At 46.5% G+C, this 19,552-nt stretch overlaps 2 protein-coding genes across 3 annotated transcripts in view; both read right to left on the bottom strand.

Annotated features, from left to right (window-relative positions):
• Positions 1–6,138, bottom strand: part of LOC311314571 (uncharacterized protein) — a gene marked incomplete at its 5' end in the record, with an annotated part of 11,305 nt that extends 5,167 nt beyond the window's left edge. The window contains 4 exon segments of the mRNA XM_084444989.1: positions 1,280–1,332; positions 1,449–1,648; positions 1,986–2,115; positions 5,946–6,138. Of these exon segments, the coding sequence (XP_084301115.1) occupies positions 1,280–1,332; positions 1,449–1,648; positions 1,986–2,115; positions 5,946–6,138 (576 nt within the window).
• Positions 6,139–6,539: 401 nt separating this feature from the next.
• Positions 6,540–15,766, bottom strand: prpf3 (PRP3 pre-mRNA processing factor 3 homolog (yeast)). Of its 2 annotated transcripts, none has more exons than XM_084443743.1 (17): positions 15,639–15,766; positions 14,938–15,091; positions 14,722–14,852; positions 14,396–14,575; positions 14,155–14,241; positions 13,635–13,921; positions 13,409–13,527; positions 13,099–13,286; positions 12,840–13,006; positions 12,622–12,704; positions 12,348–12,494; positions 12,166–12,265; positions 11,484–11,597; positions 11,224–11,342; positions 10,929–11,006; positions 10,774–10,829; positions 6,540–7,449 (listed from the first exon to the last, which is right to left on the bottom strand). In XM_084443743.1, exons 2-17 carry the CDS (start codon positions 15,080–15,082, stop codon positions 7,300–7,302), a joined length of 2,151 nt encoding a protein of 716 aa, XP_084299869.1. In that variant the 5' UTR covers positions 15,083–15,091; positions 15,639–15,766; the 3' UTR covers positions 6,540–7,299. The 2 variants fall into 2 exon arrangements, with proteins under 2 accessions (XP_084299869.1, XP_084299870.1); XM_084443744.1 differs by having other exon boundaries at positions 14,396–14,563.
• Positions 15,767–19,552: the final 3,786 nt, after the last annotated feature.

Raw genomic sequence — 19,552 nt, 5'->3', positions numbered from 1 at the left:
ATGGGGAAAAAGGAAGAGTGAGTGCTTTGCCGTATCCCCCGCATCACAAACAGTGGGACTGGTAGGAGGGGATAGTCTGACTACGGGGGTTCCACAAGGGTCTGTCCTGGGTCCTCTCCTGTTTTCCCTCTACACTACATCTCTGGGCTCTGTCATTCGCTCGCATGGCTTCTCCTATCACTGCTATGCCGATGACACCCAACTGGTTCTGTCATTTCCCCCTTCTGATACAGAAGTGGAGACACGCATAGCTGGGTGCTTGGCTGACATTTCGGAGTGGATGATGACACATCACCTCAAGCTCAATCTGGACAAGACTGAGCTGCTGTTCCTCCCGGGGAAGGGCTGTCCGCACCGGGACCTGGCCATCACCATTGAAGACACAGTGGTGACCCCGACTCGGACTGCGAGGAATCTGGGTGTGACCCTGGATGACCAACTGTCATTTTCCTCACATGTCACATCCGTCACACGTTCCTGCAGATTCATGCTCTACAACATCAGGAGGATTCGCCCTTTCCTCACTAATGAAACGGCGCAGGTACTCATCCAGGCCCTGGTCATCTCCCGCCTGGACTACTGCAACTCCCTCCTCGCGGGGGCACCGGCGTCAGCCATTAAACCTCTGGAACTTGTCCAGAAAGCTGCTGCTCGCCTGGTGTTCAACCACCCCAAATTCTCCCACACAACTTCCCTCCTCCGTTCCCTACACTGGCTCCCTGTAGCGGCTCGCATCCAGTTTAAAACTCTGGCGCTAACCTACAGGGCAATGAAAGGAACAGCCCCCTCCTACCTCCAGGCCATGGTCAAACCCTACATCCCCTCCCGACCACTACGCTCTGCTACCTCAGGGCGACTGGTTGCCCCGTCACTCCGAGGCTCCTGCGGTCGATCGACACGGTCACGGCTCTTCTCTGTCCTGGCCCCGCAGTGGTGGAATGAGCTGCCCACTGATGTCAGGACAGCAGAGTCGCTGCCCATCTTTCGTCGCAGGCTCAAAACTCATCTCTTCAAGAAGTACTACAACAATCCTCCCACCTAAGCACTTATTATATTATATTGCACTGTACTTTAGATTGTGATTCTTGCACTTTGCCTTCAGCACTAGACTATGCTCTTAGTCACTTGTTTGTTTTAGAAAGAAGATGCACTTGTGAGTTCTGGCAAGTAGTAGTACATTGGCTCTTCCTACGTTAAATGCAATTATTGTTAGTCGCTTTGGATAAAAGCGTCTGCTAAATGACTGTAATGTAATGTAATGTAGGGGACGCAAACTTACTGTGAACTCGGCCACTATCTTCGACTGGCGGGCAGCTTTGGGGTTGACTGAGGCTGAGGGCAGAGCACAACACAGGTGAGCTGGACTACGTCTCCATCAAGACACCGAGAGACGAATCAAAAAGAGACAGAGGAGAAGGAGAATGGAACGCATAGAGCGAGTGACTCACCTGGTGCGGGTGGAGCCTCCTTCTCTTTGACTTTCTCCTTCTCCCTCTCCCTCTCCCTCTCCTTCTCTTTCTCCTTCTCCCGGTCTCGCTCCTTCCTGTTCAGGTTGGCTTTGAGCCCGGAGATGAGCTCTTCGGGGTAGACGCTCCTCTCCTCCCAGATGGTGAAGATCCTCTCCACGGACTTCCGTACCTTTCCATCCCTGACGCCAAACAGGTCATAGGTCAAGAGAACACCCATGTCAAGTAAATAAGTCTTCACAAAGATCATAAAGGTGCATACATGAATCATGGACACTTGAAGAAATACACAAGCAGGGGTGAAAATTAACTCTTTGGCTCACGATGAGTCACCTGCCAAGGGGACTGTAGATTAAATAATCTACCGGCCAGGTATATATATTTTTTCAGAGAGCCTTCCGAAATCTAGTCGCCAATTGGAAATCTTACCTGCATTTGGCCGGTGGCAGGTGTTAATTTTCAGCTGTCAAGACATAGCCTAAAAAGAGGGTGAATGACAACAGGGCACAGTGTACTCACTTGACCAGTAGGGCGGCGTTGGGGAGCACCTCTGCGAAGGCTGATCGGTAGACGATGGCGTTCTTCCTCTTGCAGTTCTGGATGACGTCGTTAGCAAGGTAGAAGAGGTTCAGACGGTGGTTGGTGTCCGCTAAGATGAGGAAGAGGAAGGCAAGTATTAAAGTAGCCGGTCTCAGCCACGGACAACCAAACGCCCAGACTGTTCCTGTGTTTGAGATATGAAGGGATTTAACGGGTCTAGTCGTCATATGCTCATACTTATATAACTGCTAACCAACCTGTTTACGCACCAGAGGTTCTGGACTGGGCCAATGTTTCTGTCAATAATGAATATGATTGAACTATGGGGTCAATTTGGACAACAGAGGCCACAGCCATAACTGCTGAAACCACAAGACTAGGCTACCTGTGTCTGCATTCATAACTGGTGGTCAGAGGACCTTGTCCACCAACATGCACAACAGAAGTCCACAACCATCAGCATGGACCTATTACATAACAAGCCTCCCTTACAGTTAGTCTAATCTTCACTATGATAGCTTGAGCTCTTAAGCTAATAAAGAAACACCGTACTGGGCCGTATGCAGAACACATCTACCAAAAGCACCCATCCAACATGTAGCCTCATCAACAATATGCAGATAATCCAATAAGGCACTGTTCTAGAGGCAGCCGGTTGCAGCAGCTCCTGTGTTAGTTTTGTCTGTGTTTTTGTTGGCTTTCTGAGCGCCGAGTTAGTGACGTCATCTTCTATGCGGCTGTGTGCTGGGGCAGCAGCATCAAAGCAGCAGATGGCAACAGGACTGACAACCTGATCAGGAGGGAGGGCTCCGTCCTGGGGGCCAGCCTGGACTCGCTGAGAGTGGTGGCCAAACCGCTGCCTGTTAGGCCTGTGTACAGTGTCTCCCAGACCCCCCCCCTTTCTTTCTTATCCTGTGTTAATTTTCAGCGACTATGAAATTAACACACTATGAGAAAAAATATTCACCATGCAACTTTATTTAGTTATCGTCTCGAGACAATAACTAAATAAAACTAATTTATGATGAGAAAAACAATTGACATTTTCGTCAACGAATGAAAACTAGGTGAAAATGTTAGGGAGCGATTTGGGAAGAGATTCAATCAGAATACTGCGATTTCCGTGAAAATCGTGGCTCACGCTGAAAAAAACTCCAACACAGGCAAGGAAAGCGCACAGAAATGTAATTCAATAGCTTTGGCCACCAGTCTAATAGAGGTTTCCTCCAGGAGTATATATGAGTTTGGAAAGAGTTCTAAAGAAATGCTTAAATAATGCATTACACTAACTAAACCCATTCAATTTTATTTTACTGTAGATTTAGTCGACTAAAATCCTAATGCTATTTAGTGAACATAAACTAGACTACAACTAAAACAATTCAGATGAGTAAAATATGACTAAAACATCAACATTTTAGTCAAAAGACTATGGCTATGACTCACAATTTGCTCTTATAATTAACACTGTTCTTACCGCTATCCGTTCGATGCATCTCCTGATTGGCTGGACACTGGACCTGAGTCAGTTGGAGGGTGCTAAGGCTCTTCGGATAGGACATGTAGGCCTGGCCTACATTTACCTATATATTTCTACTTGATTAGACACTTGAATCGGGCAGACTTTGGCATGTTTTGTACAATCTCCTCCTCTCTCCACATCACCAAATGATTCCCGAGCGTGGCACCGCTGCTGCTCACCGCTCCCCCAGGGGATGGGTCAAATGCGGAGAACAAATTTCACACACTAAGGTGTGTGACAATCATTGGGACTTTAACCTTTAACCTTAACATGTCGAAGTGTCTTTGGTCAAGACACTGATTCGCAAATTGCTCCCAATGAGCAGGTTAGCACCTTGCATGGGAGCTGCCACCATTGGTGTGCTCTTTGAATAAAAGCGCTATATAAGTGCGGTCCATTTACCATGTATGGATGTATGTGTGTGTGTGTGTGTGTGTGTGTGTCACCCCCCAGGGGATCTTAATTGATATGACATGACTAGGTTAGTTGGCCTATAGGCTGGTATTCACCATTAATGTCATTTCAGATAATCAGTAATGAGAACATGGAAGACAGACACTGAGGGTACATTCTAGCCTAGCCAAATAAACCACTGCAAATAGAATCCTGCTAACAACGGAGAAGATCAGAGACATGACAAGCATTAAACAAACATGAGTGAAAGATCTGCTCTTATGATGAGTCATATACTATAAACTAGCTAGTCCAAGCTAATGATTTAGCTTTTGATAAAAAATGCTTGCATAAAAAGTTCCATACACAGTGAATACCCATAAGTAAAAACCAACAGGATGAGACACCATAGAGGTCTTATCCATACAACAAAATAAGCCTAAACTATAATAAGATTATAGGCAAGAGACTACAGGCCTACATTGGTCTACACAAACAGGGTAGCAAAAGTTAAAACACAAATCTTAAGTAGGCTAACTAAACCACTGGATTATTAACAGAAAGGGGTCAGAATGTTCTAAATATTTCCCCACTTTAAAAAATAAATAAATATATATATTTTTTTTTTACTGCTGTCAACTACAGAGCTTTAAGTAAATAACTGGTAAATATCTCAGTAACACCTGTGTGTTCACCCATCACAGTCAAGTCCTAGACCTGAACTAACCTTGTCCAGGCTACCGTTGGCGTTATCAGACCAGTGTCGATGGAGGAGGAAACGAGGTGCACCCCCCCCCCCCCCCCAGCTTTACTGGTAACGTAGACAGCTAACATTACATTGCAATGTCTTACAGTACACAGCAGGCCTAATACTGTCTATAGCCAACGAGATGGAACCAGAAACTGCTCTCAGCACCTGGCCTGTCTGCCTAACAGTTTCTGTGTTCAGCAATGCCACACAGTATAGTAGCCATGTACAACAAGAGCAAACGTTTGCCATATGGCTGGTAGTAGGCAGAAACAGAGGCACTCATGTTGGAACGAATCTCTTACAAAATCCAATAACTGGTCCTTAGCAAAACAACATGCCACATATGTATTTTTTATTTACAAACAACTGCCCAGGCCTACTCAGAATTGCCATAGCACTTGAGAGAGCACTTCTGATAAAATGTTTTAAATGAACTAACAAACAAACAAACAGATTTACTATTGCTAATATGAGTGTAAAAGACTGGGCCAAGCCACAACGTTAGCTAACTTAGCTACCACCCGCATAAGGATAATGGCGTTAGCTAGATAGGACTCAATATCAAACTTGCAAGATGGTGTTAATGCAATATTAGACAATCTAGTAAATTATTGCCTAATAATAATAATTAGGGTGAGGATGCGTCAACATCATCCAGTTAACGTTAGTTCTGGAAACGCAAGCGTCAGTGGACAAGACTATTCCCTGGGACGTAACTTAAACACAACATAGAACCTTCCATGTTGGCAAATTAGCTTAATGTCTTGTGTGTTTTCTGTGTAGATCGTGAGTCAATTTCAAAACATACTTTTAATAAAATAGAAAAAACTGACCAAAAGGACATTTGGATTTAAATAAACAATTCGTTTGTAAACTGTTCTTGAATCTTAAGGTAACAGAGACTCTAGCAAATAGACCGCACCATGTAGCGCACTGATTGATACATTCGTTTAACAATATCTCGGCGATGGCCCATCACATTGCCGTGACGAACCGACAAAACAAATCCAGTGTGGTCAGGCTCTTCTAACCAGCTCGTTAAATCTACTGTGAAATGTGCCCCTAAAATAAATCGGACGTTAATTAAATCAGTAATTTTGCAACGGCCAGTCACGTTTCAACTTTATAATAGACCAGCTACAGTAGCTACAGTTCTCCCCGGACCGACGGAATCAGCACCGCCCCGGTGCAACGTGGGGCGGCACTGGTCTCCTAAAAATATGCTCCCCTAGCTATCTATCCAGAGTGGATTAGCTAGTTGGCTACTACTCACATTTCTTGAGCCACTTCATCCAGTAGCGAACGATAAGGCTGTGATACTTTTTGTTTTCAATGCACCAAGTCGATAGTCCTTGTATTGACTCCATAGTGTTGGAGACTCCTTGAAATCGGCGGTCCAGGGACGCCTCCAAACCGGCGGAGCCGCGAGCGCCATGGCCGCTAGCAGCTCCAGAACCCGCCGCCATATTTCCAGTTCACTGTGGTGCAGCGCTTCTCCGTGCTGGCAAGTAGTGAAACCAATAGAGCGGGGGGCGACGCATACGCCCCCTTACGTGGGCTCTATTTATCAGACATTCTAAAGTTTATCAATAGCCCCATGGAGCCTGCAGATCAAGTGTAAACAGCTTAAAAATATTTAAAACAAGTCTGATAACTGTGACAAAGGTCAATATCAGCGGTAGGCTACTTAATGTGTCAAGATCACAATTTCTCCAAACATTCCATTTGCAGTTGTCAATTATATTCCAATGAGACAAATGAAAAGTGAAAACATACTTTTTCAAGTAAAACATTTCCCAAGAAAAGTTTGTTCTGTGTATGTTTATTGCCTATGTACACATATGCAGTAACATACATAAGTGGGGAACGATACACAGGATCTCTCCAAAAGAACATTTCTCTAAAATGAAAAAAAACAAAAAACAAAAACATTTTCCAAATCTGTCAAACTGTTATTGGGAAAAACAATTTCCAGAGGCAAAGACACCAATGACACCAAAATTCCTATCAAGCTCACCCATCATTTCAGCAGAACAGTGTTTATGTTCGTACACACTGAAGGGAACCGACAAGTTTAATATCAATGGGAAAATTCCTTCAAACACTGATTGAATTCAGACAAGGAATTGTTTTCTTAAGAACATTGGAGCAATATTTCAATATTACACAACCGTATGGTGTCGGACACAGCTGGGTTTTAACTGTGGTCAAATGAAGAAGCAAAGAGCAAGCTACTTAACACACAGTGTAATCTGTCAGGTATCTGTTTAGTATTGAAACAATGACAACTGACAGACTGAATATGCCTATTCTACCACCAGGGTGGTGGACGTGGACGCATGCACACACGCATGCACACACGCGCGCGCGCGCGCACACGCGCACACCCTGTCACACACACACCCTGTCAGTCAGTCACTCATGTCTCGCTATAACATTTGCACAAGTCACCATTACCTCCATCTGTACAATCTCTCCATTCCCATTCCAGTTCTTTCAACCTCTGCGTTTTAAAACAGCCAATAAACAGAGACGGACAATTGGCTGAGGCGTGGGGCATGTAGGAGGGGGCAGATTGACCTTCAACCCTCAACCCTTTGACTCCTGACCCTCCCAGGCGCTGTGTCTCAGTCATCAGTGGTCTCCAGCACGCTCTGGCTGAGGGCCTGGTCCCAGTAATGTTCTGTGCCGTGCTTCTTGAAGTGCTCCCTGGCCATGTTCTCTGTGGGGCACTGCTTGAACTTCATCTCCCCGTAGCTCCGCTCCTTGGCCGTGCCCTGTGGGACAGAGGGAGGGAAGGAAAGAAGGAAAGGAGGAGGGAGGGAGGGAGGGAGGGAGGGGAGGGAAGGGAAGGGAAGGAAGTAAGGAAGGAAAGAATGAAGGAAGGAAGAAAGAAAGAAGCAATGGAGGGATAGATGGTCGGACTTTAGTTTCCATTAACAATAGGCTGAACTCTGACTTGAACTTCGGACATAATTAGGGCCCGAGCACTGGCGGTGCGAGGCCCTATTGTATTTCGAAGGATTATTATTATTCTTGTTCTTCTCCCCAAACAAATGCCTTTTTGGCGGCCTAAACATCGATGAAAACGGATGAAACTTTGCAGATACGTCAGTCCCGGTGAAAAATTTGATAATTCATGGGTGCCGGAAATAGGCGTGGCAAAACGGCTCAAGAGCGCCCCCTGGAAAATTTAAAATGGCGAGCCCCACCTTTCAGTTTGATGTAGGCGAACGAAATTCGGAGGGCATATGTATTTCATCGAGCCACACTTAAATGTCTCTTGGAGCTATACCCAACATGCAACAGGAAGTCCGCCATTTTGCTCTTAATGTGCCATTTTGTCCTTGTTTTGACCATTTCCATGCCTCGTACTTCGACGAACTCCTCCTACAGATTTCATCCGATCAACTTCATATCGGGTCAGCTTCATCTTAAGACCTTTGTGATCAAAAGTTATCAAAAAAATTGAGTTTTCACCAAACACCCTTGCCGTGGCGCCCCGCCAAAGTTTGACATTTCGCCATAAAACACGATGTCCTCATAACTCCTCCATACATTATCGGATTTGTCCGATATATCTCACGCTTCATGACGGTTCTGTCCTGAACACATCTATGTGTCAGTATTGCGTCATACTTATAGCGCCACCTATTGGTGAAACAGTACGTCCTCATAACTCCTCCATACATTATCCGATTTGTCCGATATGTCTCACGCTTCATGACAGTTCTGTCCTGAACACATCTATATGTCAGTATTGCGTCATACTTATAGCGTCACCTATTGGTGAAACAGTACGTCCTCATAACTCCTCCATACATTATCCAATTTGTCCGATATATCTAACGCTTCATGACAGTTCTGTCCTGAACACATCTATGTGTCAGTATTGCGTCATACTTATAGCGCCACCTATTGGTGAAACAGTACGTCCTCATAACTCCTCCATACATTATCCGATTTGTCCGATATGTCTCACGCTTCATGACAGTTCTGTCCTGAACACATCTATGTGTCAGTATTGCGTCATACTTATAGCGCCACCTATTGGTGAAACAGTACGTCCTCATAACTCCTACATACATTATCCGATTTGCACCAAATTGCTGATGCTTCATGAAGGTCGCATTCTGAACACATCTATGCTTCGGTATTGAGTCACACTTACAGCGCCACCTACTGGTGAAACAGGAAGTACTCATAACTCCTACATACGTTATCCGATTTACTCCAAATTGCTCAAGCTTGATGAAGGTCGCATCCTGAACACATCTGTGCGTCAGCAGTGAGTCATACTTATAGCGCCGCCTACAGGTCAAGCAGGAAGTCCTCATAACTCCTACATACATTATCCGATTTGCACCAAATTGCTGACGCTTCATGAAGGTCACCTTCTGAACACATCTATGCGTCGGTATTGAGTCACACTTACAGCGCCACCTACTGGTGAAACAGGAAGTACTCATAACCCCTCCATACATTATCCAATTTGTCTGATATATCTCACGCTTCATGACGGTTCTGTCCTGAACACATCTATGTGTCAGTATTGCGTCATACTTATAGCGCCACCTATTGGTGAAACAGGAAGTCCTCATAACTCCTACATACATTATCCAATTTGTCCGATATATCTCACGCTTCATGACGGTTCTGTCCTGAACACATCTTTGTGTCAGTATTGCATCATACTTATAGCGCCACCTTTTGGTGAAACAGGAAGTCCTCATAACTCCTCCATACATTATCCAATTTGTCCGATATATCTCACGCTTCATGACGGTTCTGTCCTGAACACATCTTTGTGTCAGTATTGCATCATACTTATTGCGCCACCTATTGGTAAAACAGGAAGTCCTCATAACTCCTCCATACATTATCCAATTTGTCCGATATATCTCACGCTTCATGACGGTTCTGTCCTGAACACATCTATGTGTCAGTATTGCGTCATACTTATAGCGCCACCTATTGGTGAAACAGTACGTCCTCATAACTCCTCCATACATTATCCGATTTGTCCGATATGTCTCACGCTTCATGACTGTTCTGTCCTGAACACATCTATGTGTCAGTATTGCGTCATACTTATAGCGCCACCTATTGGTGAAACAGTACGTCCTCATAACTCCTCCATACATTATCCGATTTGTCCGATATGTCTCACGCTTCATGACAGTTCTGTCCTGAACACATCTATGTGTCAGTATTGCGTCATACTTATAGCGCCACCTATTGGTGAAACAGGAAGTCCTCATAACTCCTCCATACATTATCCGATTTGTCCGATTTATCTCACGCTTCATGATGGTTCTGTCCTGAACACATCTATGTGTCAGTATTGCGTCATACTTATAGCGCCACCTATTGGTGAAACAGGAAGTCCTCATAACTCCTGCATACATCATCCGATTTGCACCAAATTGCTGACGCTTCATGAAGGTCACCTTCTGAACACATCTATGCGTCGGTATTGAGTCACACTTACAGCGCCACCTACTGGTGAAACAGGAAGTACTGATAACTCCTACATACGTCATCCGATTTACTCCAAATTGCTCATGCTTGATGAAGGTCGCATCTTGAACACATCTGTAAGTCAGTATTGCGTCATACCTACAGCGCCACCTACTGGTGAAACAGGAAGTCCTCATAACTCCTACAAACATTATCCGATTTACACCACATTGCACACGCTTGATGAAGGTCGCGTCCTGAACTCATCTGTAGGTCAGTATTGAGTCATGCTTATAGCGCCGCCTACAGGTCAAGCAGGAAGTCATCATAAGTCCTACATACATTGTCCGATTTACACAACATTTCTCACGCTTCATCAAGGTACTGTCCTGAACACATCTATGTGTTGGTATTGAATCACGCTTAGAGCGCCACCTACTGGTGACAGGAAGTTTCTCTCAGTACTGGACACCGAAATAGCACACCCTTTAACGGCGCCACACCCCGACCCGCATGGGGTGCGAGGGCCCGCTCACTGCTGCTCGCAGCCCTAGTTCAGATTGATCTAGTCGACCTCCCAGTGACGTCATGTGTTTGAGTGGCATGGTAACTGTAATCAGAGGCTTCTCTGGCGCACTCACCTCCCAGACCAGGGAACACCTGTTGTTCCTTTTGGTCTCGTCGTCAGCATCTGGATCTGAAAGGGAGGGGGGGGGGGGGGGGGTTACTTAGCTTCATGCTACTTGTGGACAATGCAATGCCGTATGTACAGTACAAACAGATACAGCCTTCCTACCATCTCTCTTGGAGTTGTGTTCCTCCCACTTGATTCTGTGCAGCATCAGCCTTTTGAACTTCTTCTGGGCTTTGGGGCCTGCGAGGCCAGAAAACATACATCAGACACTGCTTATGGTTTAATAAGTGACTTGCACCAATACAATATACTTAACATCTCTTGCATCAGCTGTGGTGAAGAAAGCTTCAATTTGCCCCTCTTGTACATTTCATCAGTCTAGTAAACTGTATAATTCTCCAAATGTTTTATGCATTGCAAGTAGTTTTTCCTGATGTCTTATCTACTGTGCTCTCACCTCCCTCCACCACCACGATGTTGACGTCTCTGTGCAGCACCACGGTACCGGTCAGGTACAGCTGGCTGGCGTTGGCCTCCACCTTGAACTTCTTAGCAGGGTTGTGGAGGTTACGGATCCTGAGGAGACAGAAGCAGCTTAGGTGAGACGGAGATTCGCCTACGTGTAACACGGCACTGAGGCTCACCCTGTGCAAGCAAAAACACACGCACGCACACACACACCACACGCACACACACAGTGTACGGTGGCACACAAACCTGTACACTGCAATGTGAACCCCGTGCGTCAGGTCCTCTTTGAGCTTCTTGACCTTCTTCTCTTTCCTCTGCTCCGCCGTGAGCTTGCGCGCCGCATTGGCCTCCTCGTGAGCTCTGTGGAGAAGAAACGTGTTAAAGAGGGCTGCCTGTGTGCGTGGGAGCGAACGTGAGGTGACAGGTGGGGCATTGGTCGAGCCATGGGCCAATGAAATCTGTGTTATTTTACCCCAAATTCTGTTCTCTTCCCCCACTCCCCCTTTCTCAGGGTTCAGATTTGGAAAACTTATTATTATTTTTATTTTAAGTTAAAACCCCCCGGCATGATTAAGTACCACTAAACAAACAGTGCTAGCCACGGAGTTTAGAAACCACTGGCCATGCCAATTGTGTTCAAGCATGTCTTTGTTCTTCATATTATGTTACAAATTGTATAGAAATTGAATGTGTAAAATTACAAACATTTTCACAATTTTCAGCACGTTCCACAAAGTCCATTAAATTATTGTCTGAAATCAGCCTGAAATTACTATCCGAAATCCATTTTTAATGGACCTCTGTTATTTAAAACTGATAATCACAGGGCAGAGAGAGAGAGAGAGAAAAGGGGGGACAGGATTCAGCTTGCTAGAGAGCAGGAGAGAGAGAGGGGGAAACAGGGATGGAGGGAGGTGAAATGACTCACTTCTGTCTCTTGGCCATCTGTGCTCTGACGTGGGCCTCCACCTTAGTGGGGTCCTGCACCGCCTCCGTCCCCAGCACCCTCATCAGGTTGGAGATGCGCACTGAGTGGTGGACAGACCCAGTTAGCCGTGTTTGCTCATGCGATCACGCGTGAGGGTGCGCGAAGCGCGAGTGCGCTCTTACCTTTGGGCTCGGGCGGGGGCATGAGACCCAGGCGGACCTTCTCCTGCAGCTCTTTCTGCGCCTCCCTGCGAGTCTGTCTCCTCAGCTTCTTCTGCTCCTTCTTGGTCAGATACACACCCAGAGTCACACCCGGCTTGTCCGTGTCCACTGGAGAGGACAGAAACCAGTGGGGGGGGGGGGGGGGGGGGAAGGTCACAGACTAAAGAATTCTCGTGTCAGGTGAAGCAAATGACTGTGTGACTAGCTTCCGCTGAGAGCTGCGAAGCCCCTTTACCTGGGGGGCTGATCTGGGCGGGGTGCTCCACCAGGTTTGTGACCCCAAACAACTCCATGTCGTCATACGACGTCTCTGGGGATCTAAGGGAAAGACGATGAAAGAATAATGATTGATTATCCCATTCCGTAAATCCAACAAATCTGATCCCTTGAATTGGACTAGAGAATATGATTCATCAACATCGAGACTCTCAAGAGAAGGGAGTTGGTTCTTACAGGTCTATGTTGGAGGGCAGGATGTAAGAGTCCCACCACTCGATGTGGGGCACATCTCCTGCCCCGAGCTCCTTCTTAGGGGCAATGAGCGCCAGCTTGGTTGACGCCTGGATGCCGGTCTTCTTGGCTGCCTGGGCTATCTCTGTCTGCAGTTTCTCCAGCTGGGCCTGAGGGTAGAGGGGACCCCAGACCGGTGTTAAAACCATGTCAAATCCCACAGATGGCTAGAGGGAGGGGGGAGAGGGGGGCGGTACCATACCTTGGTTCTGATTCTCTGGGCTATCTTCTCAAAGCGACCCTGCTCATGGAACTTGAAGCCCTTGCGAGGCCGCTGGGCTGGCGTCAAGGCCACCCTCTGGTCGAAGTAGGAGGTGGACTCCAGGTCATCTCCGGGCTTCTCCTTCAACTGCTGACGGAACTGCTCCCTTTTCACCGCGCGGATGTTGGCTGCAGAGACAGACGCAGACGTCGCATGTTAAGTCGGTGGCTTCCATCTTTCCGTGGTGTAAGACAGCAGGAGAGTGGTGCGACAGAGGCAGGGAGGAAACGGTGTGTGTGTGTGTGTGTACCTTTGAGCGTGGGCATACGGTGTGTGAGCTCCACCTCCTTGCCGCTAGCGTCCACAGTTCTACCCAACTCGTCTAGAATCAGCGGAGTTGGCTTGTTCACCTCCTTGGCCTCCACTTTCCTACACAAACGCACAAAACGCACGCAGGTCAGGCTAGAGACGAGTGCTCGACGTTCCCTCCCAAGAATCGTTTGTTTCGACGCGCGTAGCGCATGAGGCGGACTCACGGGGGAGCGATGCCCATGGCGTGCAGGTTGGCCAGCGCCACCAGATTGTGCGGCCCCGTGTTCCCCAGTGCTCCCAGTATGCCGGGCTTCATGGCGAGCTGGGACTGGATGCGGGCCTGCAGCTCCGCCGCCTTGCGCGCCTTCTCTATGGCGTCGTTCATGAAGGTGGCGGCCTGGGAGGGCGGGATGGACTGGGAGGCGCCCGTGGGGGGGGCGGGGGGCGCGGGGAGCAGCCGCGACACAGGGGGAGGGTCGCACTGAGGCTGGGGGGTGGGCAGGGGCAACCTCTGGGGAAAGGGGCAAGAAAGACAGGGAAGAACTTACTGAGAGCCGGTCTTGGCATGTGATCTGGTTACAAACGGTCTGGTTAATGCCTTACATACCCTCAAACGGAAAACACACCAGCACATTTCTTAAATATTTCTATGACGTCCAGTTATCATGAGTATACATGGGGACAGTAGTGAAATGCTCATCCGTCTTGCAGAGCAGGGAGGGAGGGGTAGGACACGTTTCTTACTGGTGGGGCTGGGACGGGAGCTGAGAAGCTCAGCTGTTTCTTCCTCTCTTCTATCTGTCTGGTGGCCGCCTCCATCATCTGTTTGATCTGAGGATGGAGAGACATGCAAAGAGAGCCTTATGTAAACAACAACATACACGCAGACATCCTAAAACATGTTCGGGCACCCGAAATACAGCGGGTGACGGTGCACGGTCTGCGTGTGAGAGTGTGCACGGTCTGCGTGTGAGAGTGCCAATACCTGGATCTTGGTGAGCATGCTGGGGGCCTCAGCGGGCAGTCCGGGGATGACCTCCGGCTCCTCCACCTCCTCGAAGCGAGGGACACGTTTCCTTTTCACCGGCGCGCCATCATCCACGTCAGGAACCTCCCGCCCTGCCGTCACCTCTGCCTCGTCCCCGAAGACATCCTGAGACACACACTGCACACTAGTATCACACCGGTGGAGCCACCCAGGTCTGGTAAATTAAGTCACTGACCAATTTGGGGTTGATATTTCAGTGAAGCAGACACCACATAATGCACAGCTGACACAACCAAGCATGAGGGCAATTAAATCTCATCTACCTTGAGGTCTCTCTTGCGGTTCCGCTCGCCAGCTCCTTTGTTGCCACGGGCAGTTCGGCTCTCTTCCAATGCTTCGAACAGTCTCTCCACAAAACTACCTGCTGACTCATCAAGGAAAGGCCTCAGCTGGTCTGAGGGGGAAGGGGGAGGTCAGTTGTTAAGCATTGTCAAGGGTCAAGCATTGCTAATCGCCATCTCTCTCTCGAACTCACAAACCTGTGGTTTTCCTCTTGTCCAGGCCCTTCCCAACGCAGTGCAGCGCTGCAGTGACCACAGTGGGCTCGGAAAAACCCAGCACCTTCTTGACGATGCGCTCCACCCATGGTCTCAGCTCCTCCACCTCCCGCTTGGGAAGAGACATCTTCCTCTACTATTGAATACAACACCACAACATGCAAGTTAACGAATGCTGGCTAAATTAGGCTAATATGTCAGAATATTTAAATACAACTCACATTTGTCATAACGTTACAAAAAGTATTCCATGAACATAGGTCTCAGGCTGAGTGATGAAACGTCTAGCTACTTGCGTGACTGGTGGAACGAAAAGGCGATGCTGAAATCGTACTGAGTGCCCCAATATAAACTTAGAAGCTAGCTACTAGCTAGCTAAGCCAGGCTAAAAGAACTAACGTAGCTAGCAAGCTTGGGCAGACCACAACGCTTTCCGAAGCATTACGGCGTGCACAGGAGGCAATACCCACAGGGAACTGGCTTAAATGTTTCGGAAATGCGACCAGACACAAATCAAGCTAGCGACTAGCGCAGATAGTAGCTGGCGTTAGCCGTGCTCATGGATGTTCGTGCTAGATAACGCTAGCTGGTTAGCGTAGCTAGCTAAAAAGATTGGCTGAAGTAGCTAGCTACTAGCTAGCAATAGCTAGCAAACGGATAATAATTAGGTTAAATCAACTTACCAAGCAGATAGTTAAGCAATAACACTTTTCTTTACCACTTGTGTATCAAAGTAGAGTGAATAAAAAAACATAAAAAGAGACTTGATTGCTCTGTTTATCTACTCAAAAACTTTCCCAGCAAACGCGGCGTTCCTTCTACGTAGTAGAGACCCGGAACCGGAAAGTCATGTCTTCTTCTTTATCACTCAATGAAAATCCAAAGAACACACTGCCCTCTCAAGTAAAAGGACAATAGGCCTACTATTGATCTTGGTGAGAAATATTATAACACTAGCTTTTCTAAGAGTGTGCACAGTCACAGTGTCTCATTTTATTTTATCAGCGTCACTGTGGCACGTCTGTAGCAGTTCAAATTAGAGCTCATGAATATATATTTGAATTCAATTCAATTCAATCTTTATTTCAGACTCACCAGGAGGTCCATATCAACATAAAATACAATAGACAATCCACAAAACAGTAGACAATATACAATATTGAAGTTGTGATACAATGTTGACCTGAGTTTAATAATAATTAGCCTACTGGAGGGTCATTTATATAGCCAGGCAATTACTCACAACACACGCATTAGTGAGATGTGACACACAACACATGCATTTACAGTGGTCAATTTATCCTCTGTATTTCTCCCATCCAAGCCATCCTCCTCCACGAGCGGCCAGGAGCAGTGAGCAGCCTCATAATGGCGGGGGCCAGGGACCATGTCTAAGTGCTCAGTCCAAGTCCTGGTCAGGGACAGGACTGAAAAGCATCTGTTCTTCTGCATGTTTTTCATATAGGGGTTCTATGTGGAGGGAACCAGAGGAAGCATGGGGAGAACATGCCAACTCCACACAGACGTGGTGGATCGCCCATGCAGGAATCAAACCCAGGACCTTCTTCCTGTGAGGCGACGGTATAATGCACCGTGCCACGCAGTTTGACAAGGGGTCAAGAACAGGTGGATCATCATGCTGTCTATCTGAGGGAATAGAACATCTTTCAGTGCTGCTGGGTGGTTTAGGAATAATTAACCGAAATAAAGAACTCAGATGTTACATTCCTGATAAACGTCCACGTATATTGTTTAATGAGTTTGCTTAAAGGTAGATTGGATGGAAAATAGGATTATCAGGTAACAGTAAAACCCCCTCAACTGGAGCCTATTTATGTTGTCATCCCGCCCCTTCCAGGCTGTTTTCCTCTCTCTGCATGTGATGTGGGTCGTCTGAGTGTGGTTGTGGTCGCGAGCAGCAGTGTGTGCCCGAGGCTACCCCAGTCTGCCGGATTATGTGCAGCAACCCCCGCCGTGATGCCCCCATCCCATTCTCCCTCTTGCTTTCCGTGTCTCAACAAGCCCCTCCCCGCTGCCGTATCGCTCTATAATCCGTCAAATGTCATTTTTGTACACTATGATTGTGCTATTCAAGTCTCCCTCGCTCTTTCTGAAATTCACTCACATCTTTCTCATCTCTCTCTCTCTCTGTATGTCTGTCTCTCCCTCTCTCTATAGCCTGGGTCCTACATGTTCAATCAATCAATCAATCAATCAATCAATCAATCAATCAATCAAAGCTTTATTTGTATAGCGCATTTCACTCCTACATGTTCACATCCCCTCATTACCTAATTCATGTCTTCAACCACTGTTGTCCAGGACCACATGCCCCCTCCTACACCTCAGTTACTCACTGCTGTTGTACCTGACATATATTGTGTCCTCTCGCTGCCAGGCCTGTTATGTAACAGCACCTCGGTATAATGTCAGTGACAATACCACAGACACACAAGAGCACACACACAAGAGAACACACACACAATGGCTTTTTTCTTTCCGTAACACAGAGAGTGCATGGTACTATTTTGAGTGAGTGAGTGTCCCTGAATAAAACCTTTATTTTTTAAATTTTTACTGGAATTCATTCTTAGGTTTGAGTTTTCATTTAAGCAAATTATTGTTGGCGAATGTTTTCATGTTTTAGTTTATTTACTGTTAAAAAGGTTTGATTGCAATGTTAGTGCTATACTAACGTGCATTTTCATTTTTTTCCTGCTGACAGTCATTATGAAACGCATATATAATCTGGTGAAACTGTGCCTTTGTTTGTGTTCACACGGATTGTGCCACGTTGTATGCATCATGTGTCCTGAATATGTTACATAATAAGCCACTTATAGAGGGCTACTCTTTCATTCATCAAAATAGGTGGTGTTTCATCATGCTGACCCAGTTGTGGTTCTGACAAGGGGAGTAAATCAGCCCGGACAGCTCCAGTATCAAGAGACTGTGAGCTGTCATTACTTCACACCAAGCTGGCGGCCTCTGTGGATGGATGTGTGTAGTTTGTGTGTGCGTGTGTGTGTCAGAGCACAGACAAAATGTTAATTTAAAAGCTAAACCATACTCTCCGACCTCCATTTCTCTCTCTCTCTCTCTCTCTCTCTCTCTCTCTCTCTCTCTCTCTCTCTCTCTCTCTCTCTCTCTCTCTCTCTCTCTCTCAATTTCCCTCTCACTCTATTTCTATGTCATTTTCTCATCTGCCCTCATCCACTCTGGGATCTCCACACCTGTCTGTCTGTCTCTCTCAACTCCATCTTTCCTCATCCACTCTGGGATCTCCACACCTGTCTGTCTCTCTCAGCCCGTCTTACCTCACCTTCCGCTCTGTTTGTCTGCCCTTGGGATGTCTCCATTTCTCTCTAATTTAATCTTTACCTGTCGCCTTCCCTCGTGTCTCTCTCTCTCTCTCTCTGCCCCCCCCCCCTCTCTCTCTCTCTCTCTCTCTCTTTCTCTCTCTCAATAATTGAGTATCCATGTAAGATGGAGTCACTATGAGCAGGCTCCGGAGAACATATTCAGGCCAGGGGTACGGATGGGGATGTTATTAGCCTGTAGCATGGTTCTGACCCAAATATCACACACACTGGCATGAGACGGATGTGTGTCCTTGAAAATGTGGCTCACCTACCTTTATTATGTCCCTTGCTGATGACATCACAGTTAGAGACACCAGTGTGAAAAACACTGTAACCTATATCTCCCATTACAGTAATAAGACACTGCAGACATGTATGGAACGGTGACACTATTATTCTTTGGGTTAGGGTTAGGGTTGAGGGGTTAGGGTCTGCTGTGCATTAATAATGCAGATCACATTTTCTGTTTTTGAGACCAGTCAGCATTCAAATCTCTGAGGGCTTGGATGAGTAAGAGTGAGATTAAGATTATGCGTGTGTGTACATGCGTGCGTGTACTGTATGTGTGTGTGTGTGTTAGTGTGTACATGTGTGTACTGTATGTGTCTGCGTGCGTGTGTGTGTATGTGTGTGTGTACTATATGTGTCGGCGTGCGTGCACATGCAGACTAAAGCAGTATTCTAATCGAGCACTGTGAATGGAGACAGCGACCGGGGTGGGGGGGGCTGTAGAATAAGTGAGTAAGCACATCACTCCTTTTCTCTCTCCCTCATCCCTCCTCCCTTCCTACACTAATATCTCTCTCTCTCCCCCTCTACCTATCTCTCTCACTCAGTCTCTTATAGTCTTAGTCATAGTCATTTTTATTTTGCTTTCTGTCCCCAGAGTTAAAACAAAACATGAAGCAGCGTTCAGTTTTTATGCTCTACATATCTGGAACAAACTTCCAGAAAACTGCAGGTCTGCTGCAACTCTCAGTTCTTTTAAATCAAGACTGAATACTTTTCTTTTTGCCACTGCTTTTTATTAAATCAAATAATTATTCATTCATACACTGCACTGTAACTTTTTTTTCCTGTATTTTATTTTTCCTGCATTTTGTTTAATTTTTTTTTTCATTTTCGTTTTATATGACCTTTTATGTGTTTCTTGCACTTTGTCTGGATGCTTTTAATGTCTCATGTAAAGCACTTTGAATTGCCTTGTTGCTGAAATGTGCTATACAAATAAACTT

The sequence above is a fragment of the Borostomias antarcticus genome (assembly GCF_949987555.1).
Source record: "Borostomias antarcticus genome assembly, chromosome: 10".
Classification (NCBI taxonomy): domain Eukaryota; kingdom Metazoa; phylum Chordata; class Actinopteri; order Stomiiformes; family Stomiidae; genus Borostomias; species Borostomias antarcticus.
This window is presented reverse-complemented; position numbering and strand designations above follow the sequence as displayed.